Source organism: Arvicanthis niloticus, chromosome 8 (assembly GCF_011762505.2).
Source record: "Arvicanthis niloticus isolate mArvNil1 chromosome 8, mArvNil1.pat.X, whole genome shotgun sequence".
NCBI lineage: Eukaryota > Metazoa > Chordata > Mammalia > Rodentia > Muridae > Arvicanthis > Arvicanthis niloticus.
Window position 1 is genome coordinate 42,821,790 of NC_047665.1, and position 18,611 is coordinate 42,840,400.

General features: G+C 39.3%; 1 protein-coding gene across 4 annotated transcripts in view; it reads right to left on the minus strand.

Moving 5' to 3' along the window:
• Vps41 (VPS41 subunit of HOPS complex) overlaps positions 1-18,406 on the minus strand; it is a 153,511-nt gene extending 135,105 nt beyond the window's left edge. Inside the window, exons 1-2 of one of the 4 annotated variants that reach the window (XM_034510345.2) lie at positions 18,347-18,406; positions 10,512-10,550 (exon numbers count right to left, since the gene is read on the minus strand). In XM_034510345.2, the coding sequence (XP_034366236.1) occupies positions 10,512-10,550; positions 18,347-18,367 (60 nt within the window). In that variant the 5' untranslated portion in view covers positions 18,368-18,406. Of the gene's footprint in view, positions 1-10,511; positions 10,551-18,130 lie in introns of all 4 variants that reach the window. The other 3 variants (XM_034510346.1, XM_076939332.1, XM_076939333.1) reach the window with 3 other exon arrangements.
• Between the last annotated feature and the right edge of the window lie 205 nt (positions 18,407-18,611).

Below are 18,611 nucleotides of genomic sequence, written 5' to 3' on the forward strand. Positions count from 1 at the left end.
AAAAATAAGGTGAAGGTTCCCATGCCCTAAGCCACATACCATAAACAGGATCAACTCTCATCAGTTGTTTTATATTGGGAAAGTGATAAGAATATATAGAAGAGGGGGAAAATGAGAAAAGCAAATAAGCTTTTCATTTCCTCTCAGCCATATGGAATAACCTCCCCAATCTTCAAGATATGCCACTCTGGTGGACAATTTCCGCCACTAAAGCCAACATAACCCTCTTTTCCTTTCTTCCCAATATCCTCTGGTGATCGCAAGATCCTTAGAAGCAGGGTTTATGCCTTTTCATTGTTCTGAACTTCACCTAACAAAACTGTGAGTACCCAATAAAGACCAGTCAAAACAAACGTCTGTAGTGGCAGCAGACCCAAGTTCAGTAAGCAGCTTCTCTAAGGTATCTCCAATTAGATCTCCACACTCCAAATCAGAGACTAGAAACGAAAGCAGGCATCACAGAAACCACAGAGGCTGTGTTACTCTTAGATACACAGAGTAGGGAGGAGGCTTCAAAAGGAGGGAAGGCGGTGTAAACTGGAATTTTATACAACTTTATAAAATGATGCTCCTCTTCTAGCAGACTAGAAATCAAAGGCCATGCAAATTCAGTTTTCAAAACCCCTGTTTAAAATTTGCACTGTTATATGAAAAATAAATGTTAAGTCCTTGAAATCAGTTTTAGCAGAGACTATTTCTCAGACATGCCTAAGTGCAGATTTTTTAAAATGTATAGAAACATCTTATAGCCTGCCTCTTCTTACAATGAAACCATTTCTACAACCATACACAATTAACAACATTAAAATGAAAGACTTCTTTTGTTGTTGGGGCCTCCTCTTCCCCTCTCAGTATCTAACAGTCACACACCCTCTAGGGTTCCTATGACACCAGCAGTGGCTCTGGTGTCTAGGTTCTCATTTAGAGTGTGGAGATCTCATTGGCAGCATTTATCCCAGGGATGCCCACCTTCTCCTATGGTTTACTCCAAAGAACATATCCCAAGGATTCAGAGAAGTCATGGGTCCAAATTCTGTAAATCAAATATATTTTCAAGGAAGTATTCAAATAATAGTGAAGAAACTCAGGAGCTACAGTTAACAGCAGCGCCTGAGAATTAAAGACTTGCAGTTGCTTTGGTTTCTGGTCTCTGATTTGGAGTGTGGAGATCTAATTGGAGATACCTTAGAGAAGCTGCTTACTGAATTTGGATCTGCTGCCACTACAAATTCTTGTTTTGACTTGTCTTTATTGGGTACCAACAGTTTTGTTAGGTAAAGTTTAGTTCCTGAGAACTAAAGAAAACAATCTTTTCTACTATGATTTAAAATGGGAGCTGAGAAAAAAGCAGAGTTTGGAAAGAAAGTGAGAGTTGACCAACAGCCTACTCAAATCCACGACCAAGCAGCCATCTCCCCTGTTGGCTGTACCCTACACAATCTATATATACATGGAGGAAGTATCTTAAAACCTGAGTTACCCTACTTTTAAAAGAATGATCAATACATATTTAGGAAATTTTTGTAAACATTAAATGCAAAAACTATAAAAGTACAGTATCTGATAATATCCAATGAATGTTAGTTTTTAAAGGTATTGTCAATAATGTATGTAACGCCCCAAGCTTAAACTGCAGAACTCATATCCTCTCTTGGAATTTAACATCCTAGTCCCCTGCCAGAATATATTATCGAATGAACAGAAGTGCTTGGACTCTAATCACTTCTTTGCTCTAGACAACTTATAACAATGATGCATCCCCTTGAACTTCTGCTCAGGATACAGTTTTGCGACAGAGTACTTCTCTAGCACGCTCAGGTCCTGAGCATCTGAGGAAAAACAAAAGTTTTCAAGCATAGTTTGAAACATAGTTGTGAGTCTGGCCAATGGGAAAAGGAGAGGAGATTATGTTGACCCCATAGATTATCCAGGAGCCACTCCCAAAAGCTTATCACAAAGCAAAACACTTCAAAACACCCCAGTCCCTTGGTGCCAAAAATGAGGACAACAGGCTAAAATCTCAAGCTCTCTCAGGGGCTGTCCTTCCCCAATCTCTCCCTCATATTGTACTGGATATAAATTCAGTCCACCTGAAGGCACCAGTCACATTGTGAAGTAAAGAAACATGACAGCACAGGTAAGTGGGAATCTGTATATTTATAAACAAAACATCAAACTGGGGTTAAAAGAGGCCTCATAGCTTCTTAGTCTGCCAACAGAGGCTTCAAGCCTCTACAAGGCAGATTTGACCCCCAAATGTCAATGAAATGATTAATTAAACAACAGTTGAGAAGAGTCATCAAAAAGATACATGTATCTTTACAACAGTTTCCATTACATCCCAGAATAACCAGTTTAAATACCATGTGTTTCCAGTATGCTTTCCCTTGCCTGGATGTATTTTACTCCCCAAACTATAAAATAAGCCACATGGAAGAAATGCAAGAACAAGGTCACCGAACCAAACTAGTTAATGCATTAGACTCCTATCACTACTATAAAACTGATCACAAATACTGATCCTTAAAACAACACACATCTGTCTTACAATTCAGTAGTAGGAAGTCCACAGCAAATGACCCTGGGCAGGACTCTTCTAGAAACAAGAGGGAAAAAGCCTGTCCTTGTCTTTCCTAAGTTCTGAAAGCTGCTCAAATTCCCCAGCTTCAAACGCAGGCAGACTCCTTTTCATAAACACCATGCCACGCCACACCAATACCATAGCATACCACACAACACAGACCACACTGCACTATACATTACACTACACCACAGACCACACCACACCATCTACCACAACACACCACAGACCACACACTACACCACACACCACACACTACGCCACACACCACACTACATACTACACACATCACTCTACACACCACATATACATACTACATGCCACAGCACACCTCGCCACACCACGGCACACCACACCGTCTCCCGGTTCCCTGCTCTACCTATAAAGATCCTTCCGGTCACCACGATTCCTGCCCACATGCTTCAAGGAGTCTCCGCGTGACAAAGCCAGCTGACTGGCAACCTTACTTCCCCCTTGCTCTACTAGGTCATATTCACAAGTTCTGGGCATAAAGATAGAGATAGCTCTGGGGAAACATTCTTTCTGATACTAGACTAACACTAAAAATCAGATGGATGAAGTTCGTAAGCTATACAATGCTGCATACCCAGAGTCAAAATTAAAGCTAAACAGGTCTCATTTGCTTCTTCAATTATTGCCACTTTGTGGATACAGTCCAGGAATCAAACAATTCTCATTCTGACTCAGGTGTAGGGGCAGTCACTGCTTCTGGGTGATACAGGATGCTCAAGTCCCCAGTTACCATCTCCAAAAGAAGAACACAAGATCACCATATCAGAAAAAACATCCCTAACAGTGAAAGGTATATAATCAACCCCTCACGCTGCTCCACATGTTGCTTTTTAACTGAAAAGAAATTCTAGACAATACATGCTGACCAGTTTCCCCTCCCCCAACTCCTCCCGGATCCTCCCCACCTCCCCACCCATAATGTTTTTAATGTATATTCATTATCTGACATATCCTAATAAATATTCTTTTTATTATTCATTTTCCTACTTAAACACTAATGCACTATATTATCCTAGTATTCAATAAATATTTGAGTGATCAAGACTTCAATCTTGAACTGTCTGAAATAATTTTCCTTCTAAGCAATGAAATTACAAATTTCATTCAGAGATCTATCATGCCATATTTATCTTTTTCATCTATAACAGATGGGAGAAATATAGAGTGAAAACCTTACATCCAGAAAGTTCTACAAGTTTCTAAAGAGATGATATTTATAATATTTGCTTCAAGGGGAATATTTATCCATGCCTGAGTGATGCAACAATCAGCAAAGCCTGTTAATATTAATAGCTCCTTAAATAAAAGAACAGGTTTTAAATCCAAGGGCCCTAGAAAAATGGAACACTGTAACCCCATGCTCTTTTCTCCACAGCAATCAATTTCAGAACAGGGTAATTATCATTTTAGGTACTAGTTGCTAGAAACCTGTTTATTAAAATTAATATGTGTAAGAAAATCAATTTAATTTTCAATAAATGATTCACAATCTGACTACCAGGTGAGATAAATAATTTTGTATGGTGTATTTTCTGGTTTAAAAATAACTTCTGATTTCTCATAATGACTGGTTTTTCACATCAACAAAACTGAAAGGGAACTCTCCGTGTGGCTGAAATCTATAATAGTAGATTTAATTTTAATATTAATTTTTCACTCAACATATTATTTTAAATAGCTTCAGCTGCCAATTCATTTTAATTTTAATGTTAAATATTAAATATTTAATATATTTAACTTATTAAACATACTCATAGCCTCTAAACTGTGAAAAAAACTAAACCACCTCAAAGTTGTCATGTTTAGAAAGTATGTTTTTAGTAACAGTAGCAAAAAACTATAAATATAGAGATGACAGTGATTAGCCATTCTGTTATTACACATCTTGGCCAGGGGCTGAGAGATACAAATATGTTCCTGAATCTCTGCCTTAATGGAATACAGTACAGGCAAAATCAGCCAAAACTTAGCTAGCTATTCAGTTGCTTATATGAATCACACAAGACCAACAGATCCCTCACTCACAAAAAGCAGACCTCAATGTTTCAGCTTACATGCTCTTCCTTCTCCTGGGACGCCTTCTTTAAATCGATGTGTTGTTTTTTTATCAAACATTTTTGATCCATAAAATTCCATTCCTGGTCCTTAATCACCTAGTATAACTCCAAATTTTATCAACACTACTACCCTTGGCAAACTCTTTTTATTTGATTTCACTTTTCAAAATTAATGAAAGTCATCTACAGTAGAAGACAGTGTTCCTTTCTCAGATATATACTAAAATAAGAACTTACTGAGAGGTAAGAGCAATACTTTTAATCTGTGTATGATGCTATAAGGATAGGGTTATAAAATATAGTTAGGAATTATACTATTGAAAGAAGCGGAGGTATGTTTTCCTCTAGGGTCCATGACTTACTTCACCAGACATTAGTTTCCTAGGTTTACTGTACTGGCATAAATCTGTCCTACTATGATGATTTCTACATGATCAGCCCGGGGAGTGGCACTATTAGAGGGTGTGGCCCTGCTGGAGTAGGTATATGACTGTGGGCATGGGCTTTAAGACCCTCATCCTAGCTGCCTGGAAGCCAGTATTCTGCTAACAACCTTCAGATGAAAATGTAGAACTTTCAGTTCAGCCTGCACCATGCCTGCCTGGATGCTGCCATGCTCCCACCCTGATGATAATGGACTGATCCTCTGAACCAATAAGCCAGCCCCAATTAAAATGTAGTCCTTTATAAGGCTTGGCTTACTCTTAGTGTCTGTTCACAGCAGTAAAACCCTAACTATGACAGAAGTTGGTACCAGGGACTGGGGTACTGCTGTGATAGGCCTGACCATGCTTTTGTTTGAAAGAATGTAGATTTGGGGACTTTGAATTTGGAAAGCCATGGAATGTTTTAAGTGAGGCTTAATGAGTTATCCTAGAAGGAATATGGAAGACTTTGTTGCTGTGAGTAATTTGAACTGTGCAGACCTGGCCCAAGAGGTTTCAGTGGAGAAGAATTTCAGTATGTGGCCTATAGACTGTTTTTGTTGTATTTTGGTGAAGAATGTGGCTGCTTTTTGCCCTTGTCTGAAGAGTCTACCTGAGTCTAAGATAAAGACATTTATATTTATTGCATTGACAAAGGACGACTCAAAAATGCCCAGCAGAGACTTTGCTCTCTGGTTAAGTCTCATAAAAGGTGTTTTGAACAAGCATAGCTAGCTTAGAAAGGAAAAATAAAAACTATATGGATCACGTATTAAAGGGGCCCCAGGGAGTGAAAGGAGCTGAATCCTACATTCTAGGAGATAGCAGATTAAGGGATTTGAGAGCAAGATCCCATCGCCTTTAATCCCAAAACACATAGACAAACAGATCTCTGAGTGCAAGGCCAGCCTGGGACAAAGCAGATTCTAGGTAACAAAAGCTTAAATCCAGGCATGGTGGTACACGCCTTTAATCCCAGCATTACAGGAGACAGAGCCACACAGATCTCTGAGTTCAAGGTCAATCTAAAGAACAAGTTCCAGGAAAGCCAAGCCTAGGCAGAGAGGAAGTTGAAAAACAGAAAGCTAGTAATAGAATACAGGGGGCTATGTTCCAGCCCTAGCAAGTGGTAGAACAGCTTTGGCCATGTGGCTCTGGTTTTAGAGTAAAAAATCAAAGGGACTAGTGGGACAATTGATGCTGGTTAGCTAGAGCTAAGAAATTAGCAGTGATTAAGAAGAGACCAACATCACTGAGGTGAAATCTTCTGGGAAGTATTTTCTAAGGGCACAAAGAAGCTGTGTTCCAGAGATAGCCAAGGTTGTCTCTTGTGCTACAGCTGTACTTGGTAATATGTAAGCATCACCTACGTGGTACTGGCTTTGAAGGCATGAAGGGGTCATGAAGAGCAGCCAAGGCTTGGCACTCTGAGAGGCCATGGAAGGTTACTGGTAAAAGTGCAGCCTCAGTTGCAGTTGATGGCCCAGTACTGAAGGGGTCATGCAAAGGATTTGAGGCTTGGTACTATGAACAGAGCCTATAAGAGGCTATTGGTGAAATTGGTGAAGCCTAGATGCATCTCAAGACCCCAGCATATTGGAGATACCATGGGGGTGATCGCCAAGAACTACAACAGCAGTGGAGTGGATCAACCTGAGTTTATAGAGTGCTAAAGAGGGCAGAGCTGCAGAAGTGACACCAACCCTTTGGAGGAGCCCAGAAGATCATGTGTGGATTCCAGATATTGAAACAAGAAGCTGTAACATTGAAGTTAACGTGGAGACCCCAAGATGTTCAACCCTCCAGAGCCATGGGCTATCTGCTGAGGAAAGCTAACAGGAAGTGGAACCAGCCCTGGAGAAAGAAGTTGTTGCAGTCAACAAAGATGAAAAAGAAGTTGGAGGTCTGAAGACCAATTTGACATCAGACATGGAGATGCGGAGTTTGGAGTTTGTCCAGCTGGTCCTGTCTTCCTTTAGGGATTACAGTTAAGTGACTGGATGAATCTCAGAAGAGACTTTGAACTTTGGACTTTTAACATTGTTGAGATTGCTATAGAATATGGGGACTTTTGAAGTTAAACTAGATGTATTTTGCATTATGCTATGTTTAAGTATGGTCCCCATAGACTAATATGTTTGAACAAGCCTACAGGGGCCAGGGAGTGGAATGTGATGGTTTGTATATGCTCAACCCAGTGAGTGACTTTATTAGAAAGTGTAGCCCTGTTGGAGTAGGTGTTACTGTGGGTGTGGGCTTTAAGACGTTGACCCTAGCTACATGGAAGCCAGTCTTCTGCTAGCAGCCTTCAGATGAAGATGTAGAACTCTCAGCTCTGCCTGTACCATGCTTGCCTGGACACTGCCATGCTCCCACCTTGATGATAATAAACTAAACCTCTGAACCTGTAAGCCAGCCCCAATTAAATGTTGTCCTTTATAAGACTTGCACTGGTCATGGTGTCTGGTCACAGCAGTAAAACCCTAACACACCAACTGAACAAACCAATTAGATGGCTGATGGTATAAATTCCTACTGTACCCTAAAGGCTATCTTGTTCTCTGGTACACTGTCCAATCCTAACTGATCAACCCTAAACACATGGACTCTGTAGATTCTATTTATTTGTATGTACATATAACAATAATATATGTAACAATAGTAATTAAAGTAGAGGTCATGAATTTGAGGAGTTGGGGGGGTACAGGAAGGATTATGGAAAGACAAGTGTGGGAAAATAATATAGATATAGTACTCACATATGAACTTCTCAAAATGTCAAGAAATAAGAACTTCAGATAAACATGACTAACATAAGATCTCATTTAATGTGGAATCTCTGGGAATGACAGGAATTTCAGACAACTTGTTCCAAATACATTGTTGAAAAGTATTATTTCATAAATAATAATTTGCACAAAATGGACGTTTTGAGCCCTTAAATACAGAAATGAAAATGTAAAGCAAATACCTGTCTTCCAAAAGCCAACGGTTACAAAAGCTGGTAAGAATAATGAGAGGAAAAGGAGAACGGGATGAAGGAAAATTCTTCAGCCTACTCAGGGATGTCGTAAAACTCTATTCCTGGAATTGACAGTGGTTCAAACTGCATAAAGACATGCACAAAAATTTCTCCCAAGGCTGGACCGTGGCCTGAAGCTTGACCCTGCCCAACAACAAACTCACTTCAATAGGTAACATCTGGGCGAGTAATGCTGCCTCTCATTTATGTTTAAACAGCTTTGGTTTCCTGGGACAGCAACAGCAGAGGTTCCTAGGAAGGCTGGAGGACCTGGAGGACTACTAGGATTCTGAGTGCTGTGGATGGACAGCTATGTTCTTTCCTGAGCTCTGTAGATGGACAGCTGTGAACTAACTTTACCATGCTGCCTTGTCCCAAAAGGAGAAACCAAGTACAGTACTCAAGTACATTTTACATTTCTACTTTGACACTTCCCTTTAGGACCAACTTTTAAAGAATGCCTCCCCCTTCCTGCGCAGAAGCAGCAGCATCCAGCACCTCTATTCCCAGTCTCTTTCAAGTGCAGTCCTTGAGAGTCCTTGATATCTGTTCTATCCCTTGTCAGTATTTTCCCACATACACAAAGGCTAAATAAAAGTCACTAAGGATGGCTTTGCAGGTGACTGTTGCCAGTCTCCTTGCATCTCTCAGCTCTGGAACCAACCCAGAGTTGGATCGTCTCGTTTCATGGCTACTTATTTCTCCCATCACATTCCGGTGTGTATTATCCCCTACTTCCTGGCTCTCCTGGAGGGCTTGTTCTATGCTTTGCTTACTCTCTTTGTTACTCCATTTAGATATCTTGAGGATATCTGAAAAGATTTAGATCTGAGTGGCTTTCAACATCCTCTTCACCCGTGAGATAAAATACTAGGACACAGCTCAAGCACTGCCTAATTCTACACCAATGATTCAGGGCATTCAGAGTCCTAACCTTAGGTTACCAAGCACAACAATGGTAATCTGGACTGTTCTTCCATACACTATCAGAAGTTAACAGATAGCTTTTCCTATGTATGAGCAAATTCAAAAATGTGGCACCTGGAGTATCGTGGTGCTAAAAATCCTACAGTGAAATATTAAGAGCCAGGACCAGAAAGTATTGTAATATATATGTTGTTGTCTGGAGGTTTAGAAACCCATCATTTCATAGGAAAAGCAAAATCCATATAAAAATATGCAATATAGGGCTGGAGAGATGGCTCAGAGGTTAAGAGCACTGACTGCTCTTCCAGAGGACCTGAATTCAACTCCCAGCAACCACATGGTGGCTTACAACCATCTGTAATGTATACAATTCCCCCTTCTGGTATGTCTAAAGGCTACACTGTACTCATATACATAAAATGAATAAATATATCCTTTAAAAAAATATGCAATATATATCAACCAAAGATGAAGAAATTATCACAGATACTGTCACACTGGTAGAAATTTCTTGCAGGTTGGCAAGATACATTTTCATTTGCCTTCCTAAATGAAATATTAAAAGAAAACATGTCATCTATTAGTCCATCCACACAATTTGTATACTAATTAATTTGCATTGTGCTCAGCTTATCATATGCAGAGTTTTAAAAAGTAATTTTTCAAAGCAGTGACAATTTTATTTATTTATTTATTTATTTATTTATTTATTTATTTATTTGGTTTTTCAAGACAGGGTTTCTCTATGTAAGCCTGGCTGTCCTGGAACTCACTCTGTATACCAAGCTGTCCTCAAACTCAGAAATCCAACTGCCTCTGCCTCCCAGGTGCTGGGATTAAAGGCGTGCACGGGCCACTACTGCCTGGCACAGTGACAATTTTAAAAGAACAATTTTATTCCCTGTAAATTATAATCTTTAACAAAAATCCCTAGTAGTTTTCCTTTAAGAACCCAAGAAATATTATATGATTATTCACATTCGTGGAAAAAAAAATGAACACTTTGGGACTGAGGCGTGACTCTGGGGTGAGACATGTGTCTAGCAAATGCAAGGAACTGGGGAGAATCTTCAGAATTACAGGAGAAAACATATACATTGTAAAACCATAATGCAAAAACTGTGAAAACAAGCAGACTTTAATGGGTGGGACTGGTTTCTAAAACTTTACATCAGTCTTCCCAGTATGCATAACTTACGTGAAGACATCATTCAAGAAAACAGATAGAGGTCCATGGGGTAGTGGCTATAGCCTGTGCCTCAGATGAAGAGAAACAGCTTGTTTCTCATTTTATGTTTGACCTAATCTACTTAATATTTTAAAGACAACTGGCATGCTATTCCTTAAGGATCTGTTTTACAAACCTACTTTTCCAATCTTTCAGCCCCTGAGAATGCCAGACTTTGTTGCCAACCAAGCCTAAGACAGCATCACGGTGAATGGCAAACCTGTATGCTCCACCTTACCTCTGACTCATCTGTAGATTCTTCAAGAGACTCAGTTTCCTGCAAACACAGAGGAGAGAAGGGGTTAGAAAAGAAAACACATTTGCAGTAGTAAAGTCACTGTCCCCCACCAGCTTCTCTGGAAACAACATCTGCAACTGCATTATAGAGGGTTCCACATGCTTGACTTAAATACTCCCTTTTACAACTTCATACCTGACTGGCCTGGGACATGGGGGTTTAGGGGACAATGACAAATAACACTAGGATATGACACTAATGAAAATCCACCTGGCAAAACTTTCCTGATAGTACAGAGGAAAAAAGAAACCACCACATGAAATGAACCAGTTTTTATGCTGAAATCCCTTATGTTAATGAGCCAAAATTACTGTTTTGCCAAAAGTTTGGGGAGGGATTTGTGGGGTAGGGGTGACTAGTTTGTGTTTGTTTGTTGAAACAGGTTCTCATGCTTTCCAAGCTGGCCTTGAACATTCTATGTAGCTCACAAGGACCTTGAATTTCTAATCATCTTCCTCTATATCCTATACACTGGTATTTCAAGGCACCATGTCTGGTTTTATCTAGTGTTAGAGACTGAACTCAAGGATCTGTGTATGCTAGGCCAGCACTCTACGCCTAAACCATATCCCCAACTCTAGAACAGTTCTTGTCGAAAAGAATCTCTCTCCAGTGGTACTCATCAGACACGATACAAACCCTTTAATAAACCAGTAACTCTAAGACAGATTCCTCCATTACAACAGTTCCCTTCTTGCTGTACAATGAATCTTGCTGCTCTGGAGGAAACAAAGCAAAAAAAGAAAAAATGGACTTGATCCCGCTAATCTCTCACCTGTCCACTGAAAGGAAGAATCTGCTGATGCCGCGCATCCTCAAAGAGGTCAGCAAAATGAAGATTTACTTAACGTACTTATAGATATCAATAGCAATAAAAAGTTACAGCTAATATGCTGACACCGAATGTAAGCGTTTTACAATCCATGAGATAAACAAAGAGAACAACGAAAGAAGTGAAGTAGGAACATTCTAAACTGAACATTTTAAAGAGAGTCAGATGCATAGTATACTCAATTCAAAACAGATAGCAGCATAAATGTAAATTTGATGCTCAAAAACAGCTTTATTTTATATGTCAAAAAAAAAAAAAAACAGTAAAAGTTTGAAAGAAGGCAGATAACTCCTAGAGAAAGCTTAAGTCTTAAGGAAAATATAGCCCTTGTCCTTGAAGACCATGTGAAAAACGGAGATGTTACCTTCAAGACTTTTACTGTACATGTGTCCTTAACATGAATAAAACATAAAATCTTCTCTGAGTGGTTGCAGTTTGTTTTATTCAATGTGACTGGGAATCTTAGAACTTCCATTAGTTTTAAAGCTGCAATCCTCCAAAACAACTGTTTATCTTACATCTGCAACCCACACAAATAAGAAAAAAGAAACTAACCTTCCTACCATTGGCCACTGGTTGTCCAGACAGTTAATGGCATGTACCCCACCTACTCTTCCAAGCCATTTCTCCTCTGCACTAGCCATTCAGTTCCTGGTTTTAGTCTTTTTACTATCTTTATCTATTTCTTCTACAAACACATTCCACTTTTAAAATGAAGTCACTATTCTAAGAGAAGACAGAAGTAAACCATTCAAGCAGTACTAATTTCCCACAAGTATCCTACCTAACAAAACAGAATGGGAAAGGGCCTGTCATTTATAAGGAGGCTGAAACAAACTAGGTCTCTACATGTAAAAGAATAAAAGCAACTCAAAATGGACAAAATACCCAGTTAAGCCACAAAATCCTGAAGCTCCATATAGAAACCTTACTTGACTTTAGCCTTGGCATTGATTTCTTGGCACTCACTCATACACACACACACACACATACACACACACACACACACAAACACACAAACAAAAAAAACAGAGGCTTCAGATGTACAAATAAATGAATGGTACTGCATTAAACTAAAATCTTCTGCATCACAAAGCGAATAATATGAAAAGGCAGCTTATAGGTTAGGAAAAACTATCTGTCAGCCATATACCTCACAAAAGTCTAACTTGCCAAGTTTTCAGAGAATTCACACAACTCAACAGCAAGAAGACATATAACCTAATTAGAAACAGATCCTAAATAGACATTTCTTCAAAGAAGACATTTTAAAAAAATGGACAAAAGGGACATGAAAGGTTCTCAGAATCTCTAATCATTAAAATGCTAATCAAAAACACTCTATCACTTCAGATAAGTGTAGGATAGCTTTTACCAGAAAGATAGGGTGAGAACTGTAAAGGTCTTGTTTATACTTGTATGTTTATACTTGTTTATACTTGTAAAGAGGGAAATGTCAAATATGCAAACAAATGAGTTAATAAGTGTCACAGGACACAAAGTGACAGACATGTAGAAATGAGTGTTCTAATGAGCTCAGGTACAAAATAAAGGCCATAGCTGCTAAGGGTATACTCCATGAATTGTTAAGGATTTTTGCCAGAGAACAGATTATAGTTATAGGAGAAGTGGACAATTCCAAGAAGGGATAAGTATCTTCATGTCTCACTATGGTAACCAATATATATTGATTTTTATAGTTACTATTCTGACTTCATTACTAACCCTCTATATTATAGTGCTCATAATATTAAATGTTTTATCATCTATATATCTCTGATACAGCATTTAATCATCTCTAACCTCTTAGGCCAGGTACAGAGACTGAATTTAGTGGTTTCTAAAATGTCTCTAATCCCTGAGCTTCCTTGAATATTAAATAGCACTAGCAAAGCAAGGCTGTGACACCCATGCATTTCCCACATCTTGAGTGTTAAAAACATATCCCATATCTACAGAGCTAAAAACATATTTGGCTACTCCTCCAGAAAAATTACACTAAACCTCAGAACATCTTTTCAAATGTAGAAGCCACTCAAATATATATACTTGGTAAATGGGGGAGTGCCCACTCATGTGCCTCATTAAAACAATGTAAATCATCAACCAACAGAGATGGTCCAGATCCTTAAAATTCAATTTCACACTTCTCCACACCAGAAAAAATGCAATGCCAGAACCTGAGGTGTCAAGGCGTGCAGATCTCAGGGATAACTTGGGCTGTACACTTTCCACCAGCTGGCAAAAGCTGAGAATCTGCTTCAGGACTCCGTTAAGACCTCCGATCAGCACTAGCACCACCTAACTGAACACATCTACACTTCTGTCCATGTTAAGAACACAATGGATGATAAACATCAGGTATGAGCCCAGTATAGTTTCTTAGCTTCATTCTTTGACCAACCCTTCTATTTAATGCTCTAGAGACAAAGAAATAAATAAAAGGCATAAAAATGCAAACCCAAGAAACAGGACTGAACCATGAAAAAGTTACTATTTAAAACTACACGGTTTTTGACATTTTTAGCCTCAAAAAATCTCAGATTTGAATCCCCAAAAAATGTAAGCTAAGGCCGTGTTGTTCTGTGTGTAATATAAGTCAACCTCACCAAAACACTCCACAAATACTGTGTGGCTTTGTGTATATAAGACAGATGGAAAACAGAGATTTTCAGAACAATGTAGGAATGAGGAGTTATCAGTAGGTAAAGTTTCAGTGTGTAAAAAGCCCCATAGATAAACGGTGGGCATGGCGGCACAGGAACCTGAATGTACTTAATGCCACTGAATAATATACTTTTAAAAAGGACTGAACTGGCTGGGTGGTGGTGGCACACGCCTTTAATCCCAGCACTTGGGAGGCAGAGGCAGAGGCGGGAGGATTTCTGAGTTCAAGGCCAGCCTGGTCTACAGAGTGAGTTCCAGGACAGCCAGGACTACACAGAGAAACCCTGTCTGGAAAACAAACAAACAAACAAAAAACACAAAAACAAAAAGGACTGAACTGGAGAACTTCATGTCCAACTAAAAATTGGGGTAGGGGTGGGTTTTTTTGGTTCTGGTTGGTTGGTTGGTTGGTTGGTTGGTTGACTTGGTTTCAGGGACGGTTTCTTTGTTTGGCTGAAGCCAAGGTGATGGGATAGCAGACATCCACTGACACAAATGGAATAGCCACACAAACCCTAGGCAGCAAGCTTAACAATAAATTCAGTAATTTACCTTCCTTTTCCAAACCAATCCTCCAAACTCAAAGCATCCACCTGAAGAACTTCACCTAATGCTCTGTGTTGGCCCTGAGATAATCAACAGCTGCCACCTAGATTTTCTTCCCAAAGCACAGACAGACTGATCACTGGCAGCCTCAATGAACCAGCAGTGACCTCCCAGTCCTCAGTTTGTGATCTCCAATGAGATTGTCCTTAGGGTATTCCTTAGCCCTGGCTCAACTCCACAGGGATCCTAATGGTTTCCAGCCTTAAGTAGTATCTCTGATTACAATGGCCCTCCATGGGGACAACCTGCACAGTGGACTGGGGCAGGTGTCCTGCTGCTTCAACGTGAGCTTGACTGTCATGACTCTAAGCCAACAGTACCAACCTGCAACTTCTTGAAAAGCACTGGCTGTGTTTAAGCATTCACTTTCCTTTACAGCCCCAACCTTGGTTGCTCCAGCCAAACCTGGATCTGGGTGATTAATCTCTTGTCTTATTTATACATTAACTATTTCACTCTAACCACTTTAATAGATTTATTTCATAACAATAAGTCTTAGAGAATAAATGTAAAAGCAAAAAAAAAAAAATAGAAGCACTGAAGTATAGACAAACCTCATTTTTATTTTATATACATAGAGATATTTATAGGCATGGACTGTACCATCGGATAACCTGCAATAAGGATGAAACTCCTCTAATTTCTAAGATTCAGTGGAAATCAAAACAAAAACTGTCTCATCCAGCCAAGGACCAGAAGATTAATTTTGTGGCTGAGTGGAGAAGATGAAAGCGAGTGGAGGCAAGGAGGAAGAAGTGTGGAGAAGGTGATCCATATTACACGTGAATTACTAACATCCCAACATTTTAAATATGATACAATGATACACACAAACTCTATTGAACAGAATTCACAATGTGACAACTATAAGTGTTCTATTAAATTCACTTTGGGTTTGAAAACGACTAGCTCCTGGGGAGATATAGACATGAGTAAGCTATAGTCCTCATTCTGAGGACTCAGCAATCCGTAGGAGACAAATACACCACCAACCAGACTTCAAGCAGAGTGTTATTCATGAGAGGTCGGGACAAACACTGTTGGGCATCTGTGACTATGAAAGCCACCTATAAATCGTTCCAGAACTAAGCAAAACTGCTGGTTACAAGAATTCCAGGCAGAATTGAGGCTATTAGCTTTCTGTGAACTATAAAACACAAATGTTACTTTTACAAAGTACTTTTTCTATATTCAGCAAAATCAAGGTTTTCATTATGACTTAAAGACATCTGTTTATCTCTACTCAAATAACAATTTTAACTTTAAACTGTGAAATTTTTATAGTATGTTAACTCAGTGCAGATGTCACCATTTGGGCTATTCATAAAATTTAAGTGGAGACAATCCTCAAAGAACACAACAGTAAGGAAAGATAAGCCAATGGGCTTAATTTTGTGCTATTCATCTTAGGAGAAATTTTGCATTTACAGGACAGGGTACCATGAAAATGCTTTACCTCCCTCTGTAATTTGTCATGATAGTTCATTTAATACACATAACAACTCTTAATGTACTCAGTAGGAAGAAAAAAAATGTCATGGTTTCCAAATAATATTCAAGATGCCAAAATATTAGCAACACCAATCCAGAAAAAAAAAAGAAAGAAAGAAAAAAGAAAGCCCCACTCATGCTTAAACTAATGACATGAATATTATTTATATTTTTCAAAATAGTAATTTTTATGAATTTATAAAACAATTTATGAACATTTGCTTCTTTCTGCAACAGAGAGTAAGTAGACTACTGGTCTTTCTTAAGGCTACACTGATACCAATGGGTAAGAATGCTTTTTCCAATAGTACATCAGCTGTTAAAAACGCTACAGCAGGAATAAGGGCTAAATGCAAAAACCATTAAGATGATATGGGCTAATTCCACATCATAAAGTTTATATACACATATACATCATATATACTCATATATAAAATTTAGACTTAGGTTCTTCAGCATACTTTCAGAAACAAAGTAGTGTAGTGAGCTCTGGAGACATGACACTAAAACATTATAGATGTAAGCATGAGCCAGTTCAAATTGACTGCATTTCAATCCATTATCTGTAAAATTCAATCATTTAATAGATTAAGTATCAAACAATATCCCAATATTAGTCATCAGTACTAAATACATTCTTATCATGTGGCATGCAAGTGTGAGAATATACAAGGAGAAATAAATAAAAAAAGCTTAAGACATAAATATCACGCAGAATAATATCAGAAGGCAGTTTCAAAGAATGAGCAGGGAGCAACAATCAGAAAGCACAACTCCACAGAGGAATGAGGAAAGTAAGGGAGAAGGCCTTTTAGACATGAGATCATGAAAAGGACCAGTGTGAGCAAAGGTTCTGCAACGGGAACATGCTTGGCCTGTTTACAGAACAGCAAGAAAGGCAGTGTGAGACAGAGTAGAGTAAGGGAGGAAGACCACAGTGGGGAACAGAGTCCCAGAACAGAGGAAGGGAAGTGGGCTACTCAAGGTCCTTAGGGTAATTACAATATGGGCACTGTTTTACTACAGTTTGGAACAAGAGGATTTGGGACATGGAGGTTTTATATGACTTCCATATCAGAATATTCACCTCACAGAATTCTTTTAGAAGGACCAATTGCCACGTGTAAGGATCTTTGTAAGCTCGAAAGCCCTGTACAACTGTGAATCATGTTATCTGCCTGATTTTCTACATTTTAACATCAGACACCCTTGGCAAACTCCTCTTCTGCCTGAGTGGGAATGGAAGAGCTACTCCATATTTCTATCACACTGGGTCTAATCTAAAAACTTAACTAGGACGTTTGCTTTACTACAAAAGCACAACTACATTTCAATGTGAAACGGAAATGCTCAGTGTGAAAAGCCATCGTGGAGTAGTCAAACTAAGCAAGGTCTTCTGTGAAGGCAAATTCTCTTTTCCTTGGACCTGCACTGCAAAAGACGGTTTGCACAAACGATGGTAAGAGGCTCTTGTTAACTCAGTGACAAAGCCCAAATTTTCCCTTGTCAAAATCCTTAACTTTTGACATAATCAAAATAAAGCACAGATGTGAACGGTAAAATGTCCACAAGTAAATGTCCCTTAGGACAGTAAACAGCTCATCACCATATATGTCTTAGGGACATCATAGAAACTGGCAGGCAGGCCAATTAATATATGAGGGGAAAATATGGTAGATGATACATATATACGCATGTATGTGTATATATATGCATATACATATATACACATATATACATATACTTAAGGAATCTCTTCCAAGTTCTGGCCTTAGTCTTCTATTTTGTCAGTTTCATTTAATTTTGTCCTTCGCCCTATAATGTGGCTATCAGAACGTCTGTATGAAAACAAGGCAATAATTTCTACTCAGCTCCTCAGTGTCACTTCTCAGCTGCCATCTAAGTCTTGCCAGCAACAGGAATAATCCTTAAAGCCTTGCATAAGCGTCCACTCTTGACTTGCCTTTTAAGAAAAATTCCATTTAACATAAACCAGAAGGGCTGAGCCCAGGCAAGGCCGGCTCGGACGGAGCGGGTGTGCAAGGCGCTATCCACACAGAAAAGAGCCGCCCTAACTCGCCCGGCCAAAACTGCCACGTTCTGGGCACTCCGCGTCCCAGAACCCCTCACTCGGGTCTCCACGTCCCGGCTGCCCCGAACTAGTTCAGCCAGCGTTTACCTGCTCCTCTGCTTCCGCCATAGCGCAGCCTGATAGTCACATGACATATCCGGAAATAGGAGAAAGCAGCCCCTGGGCCACAGCCTACTGGGAAATGTAGTTTTTCCCGCACACCAGTCTGGTTCCTTAGCCAGCTCTTACTTTTGCTCAACAGAGTCGTGTTTAAGAGACTCCAATACACCTATAGTTAATGCTAGGTTCGTATTTTATTGTTGGTCTATGTCTGTTGTTATTGTAGCATTAAGCAATTTCTATTTCAGGCGCT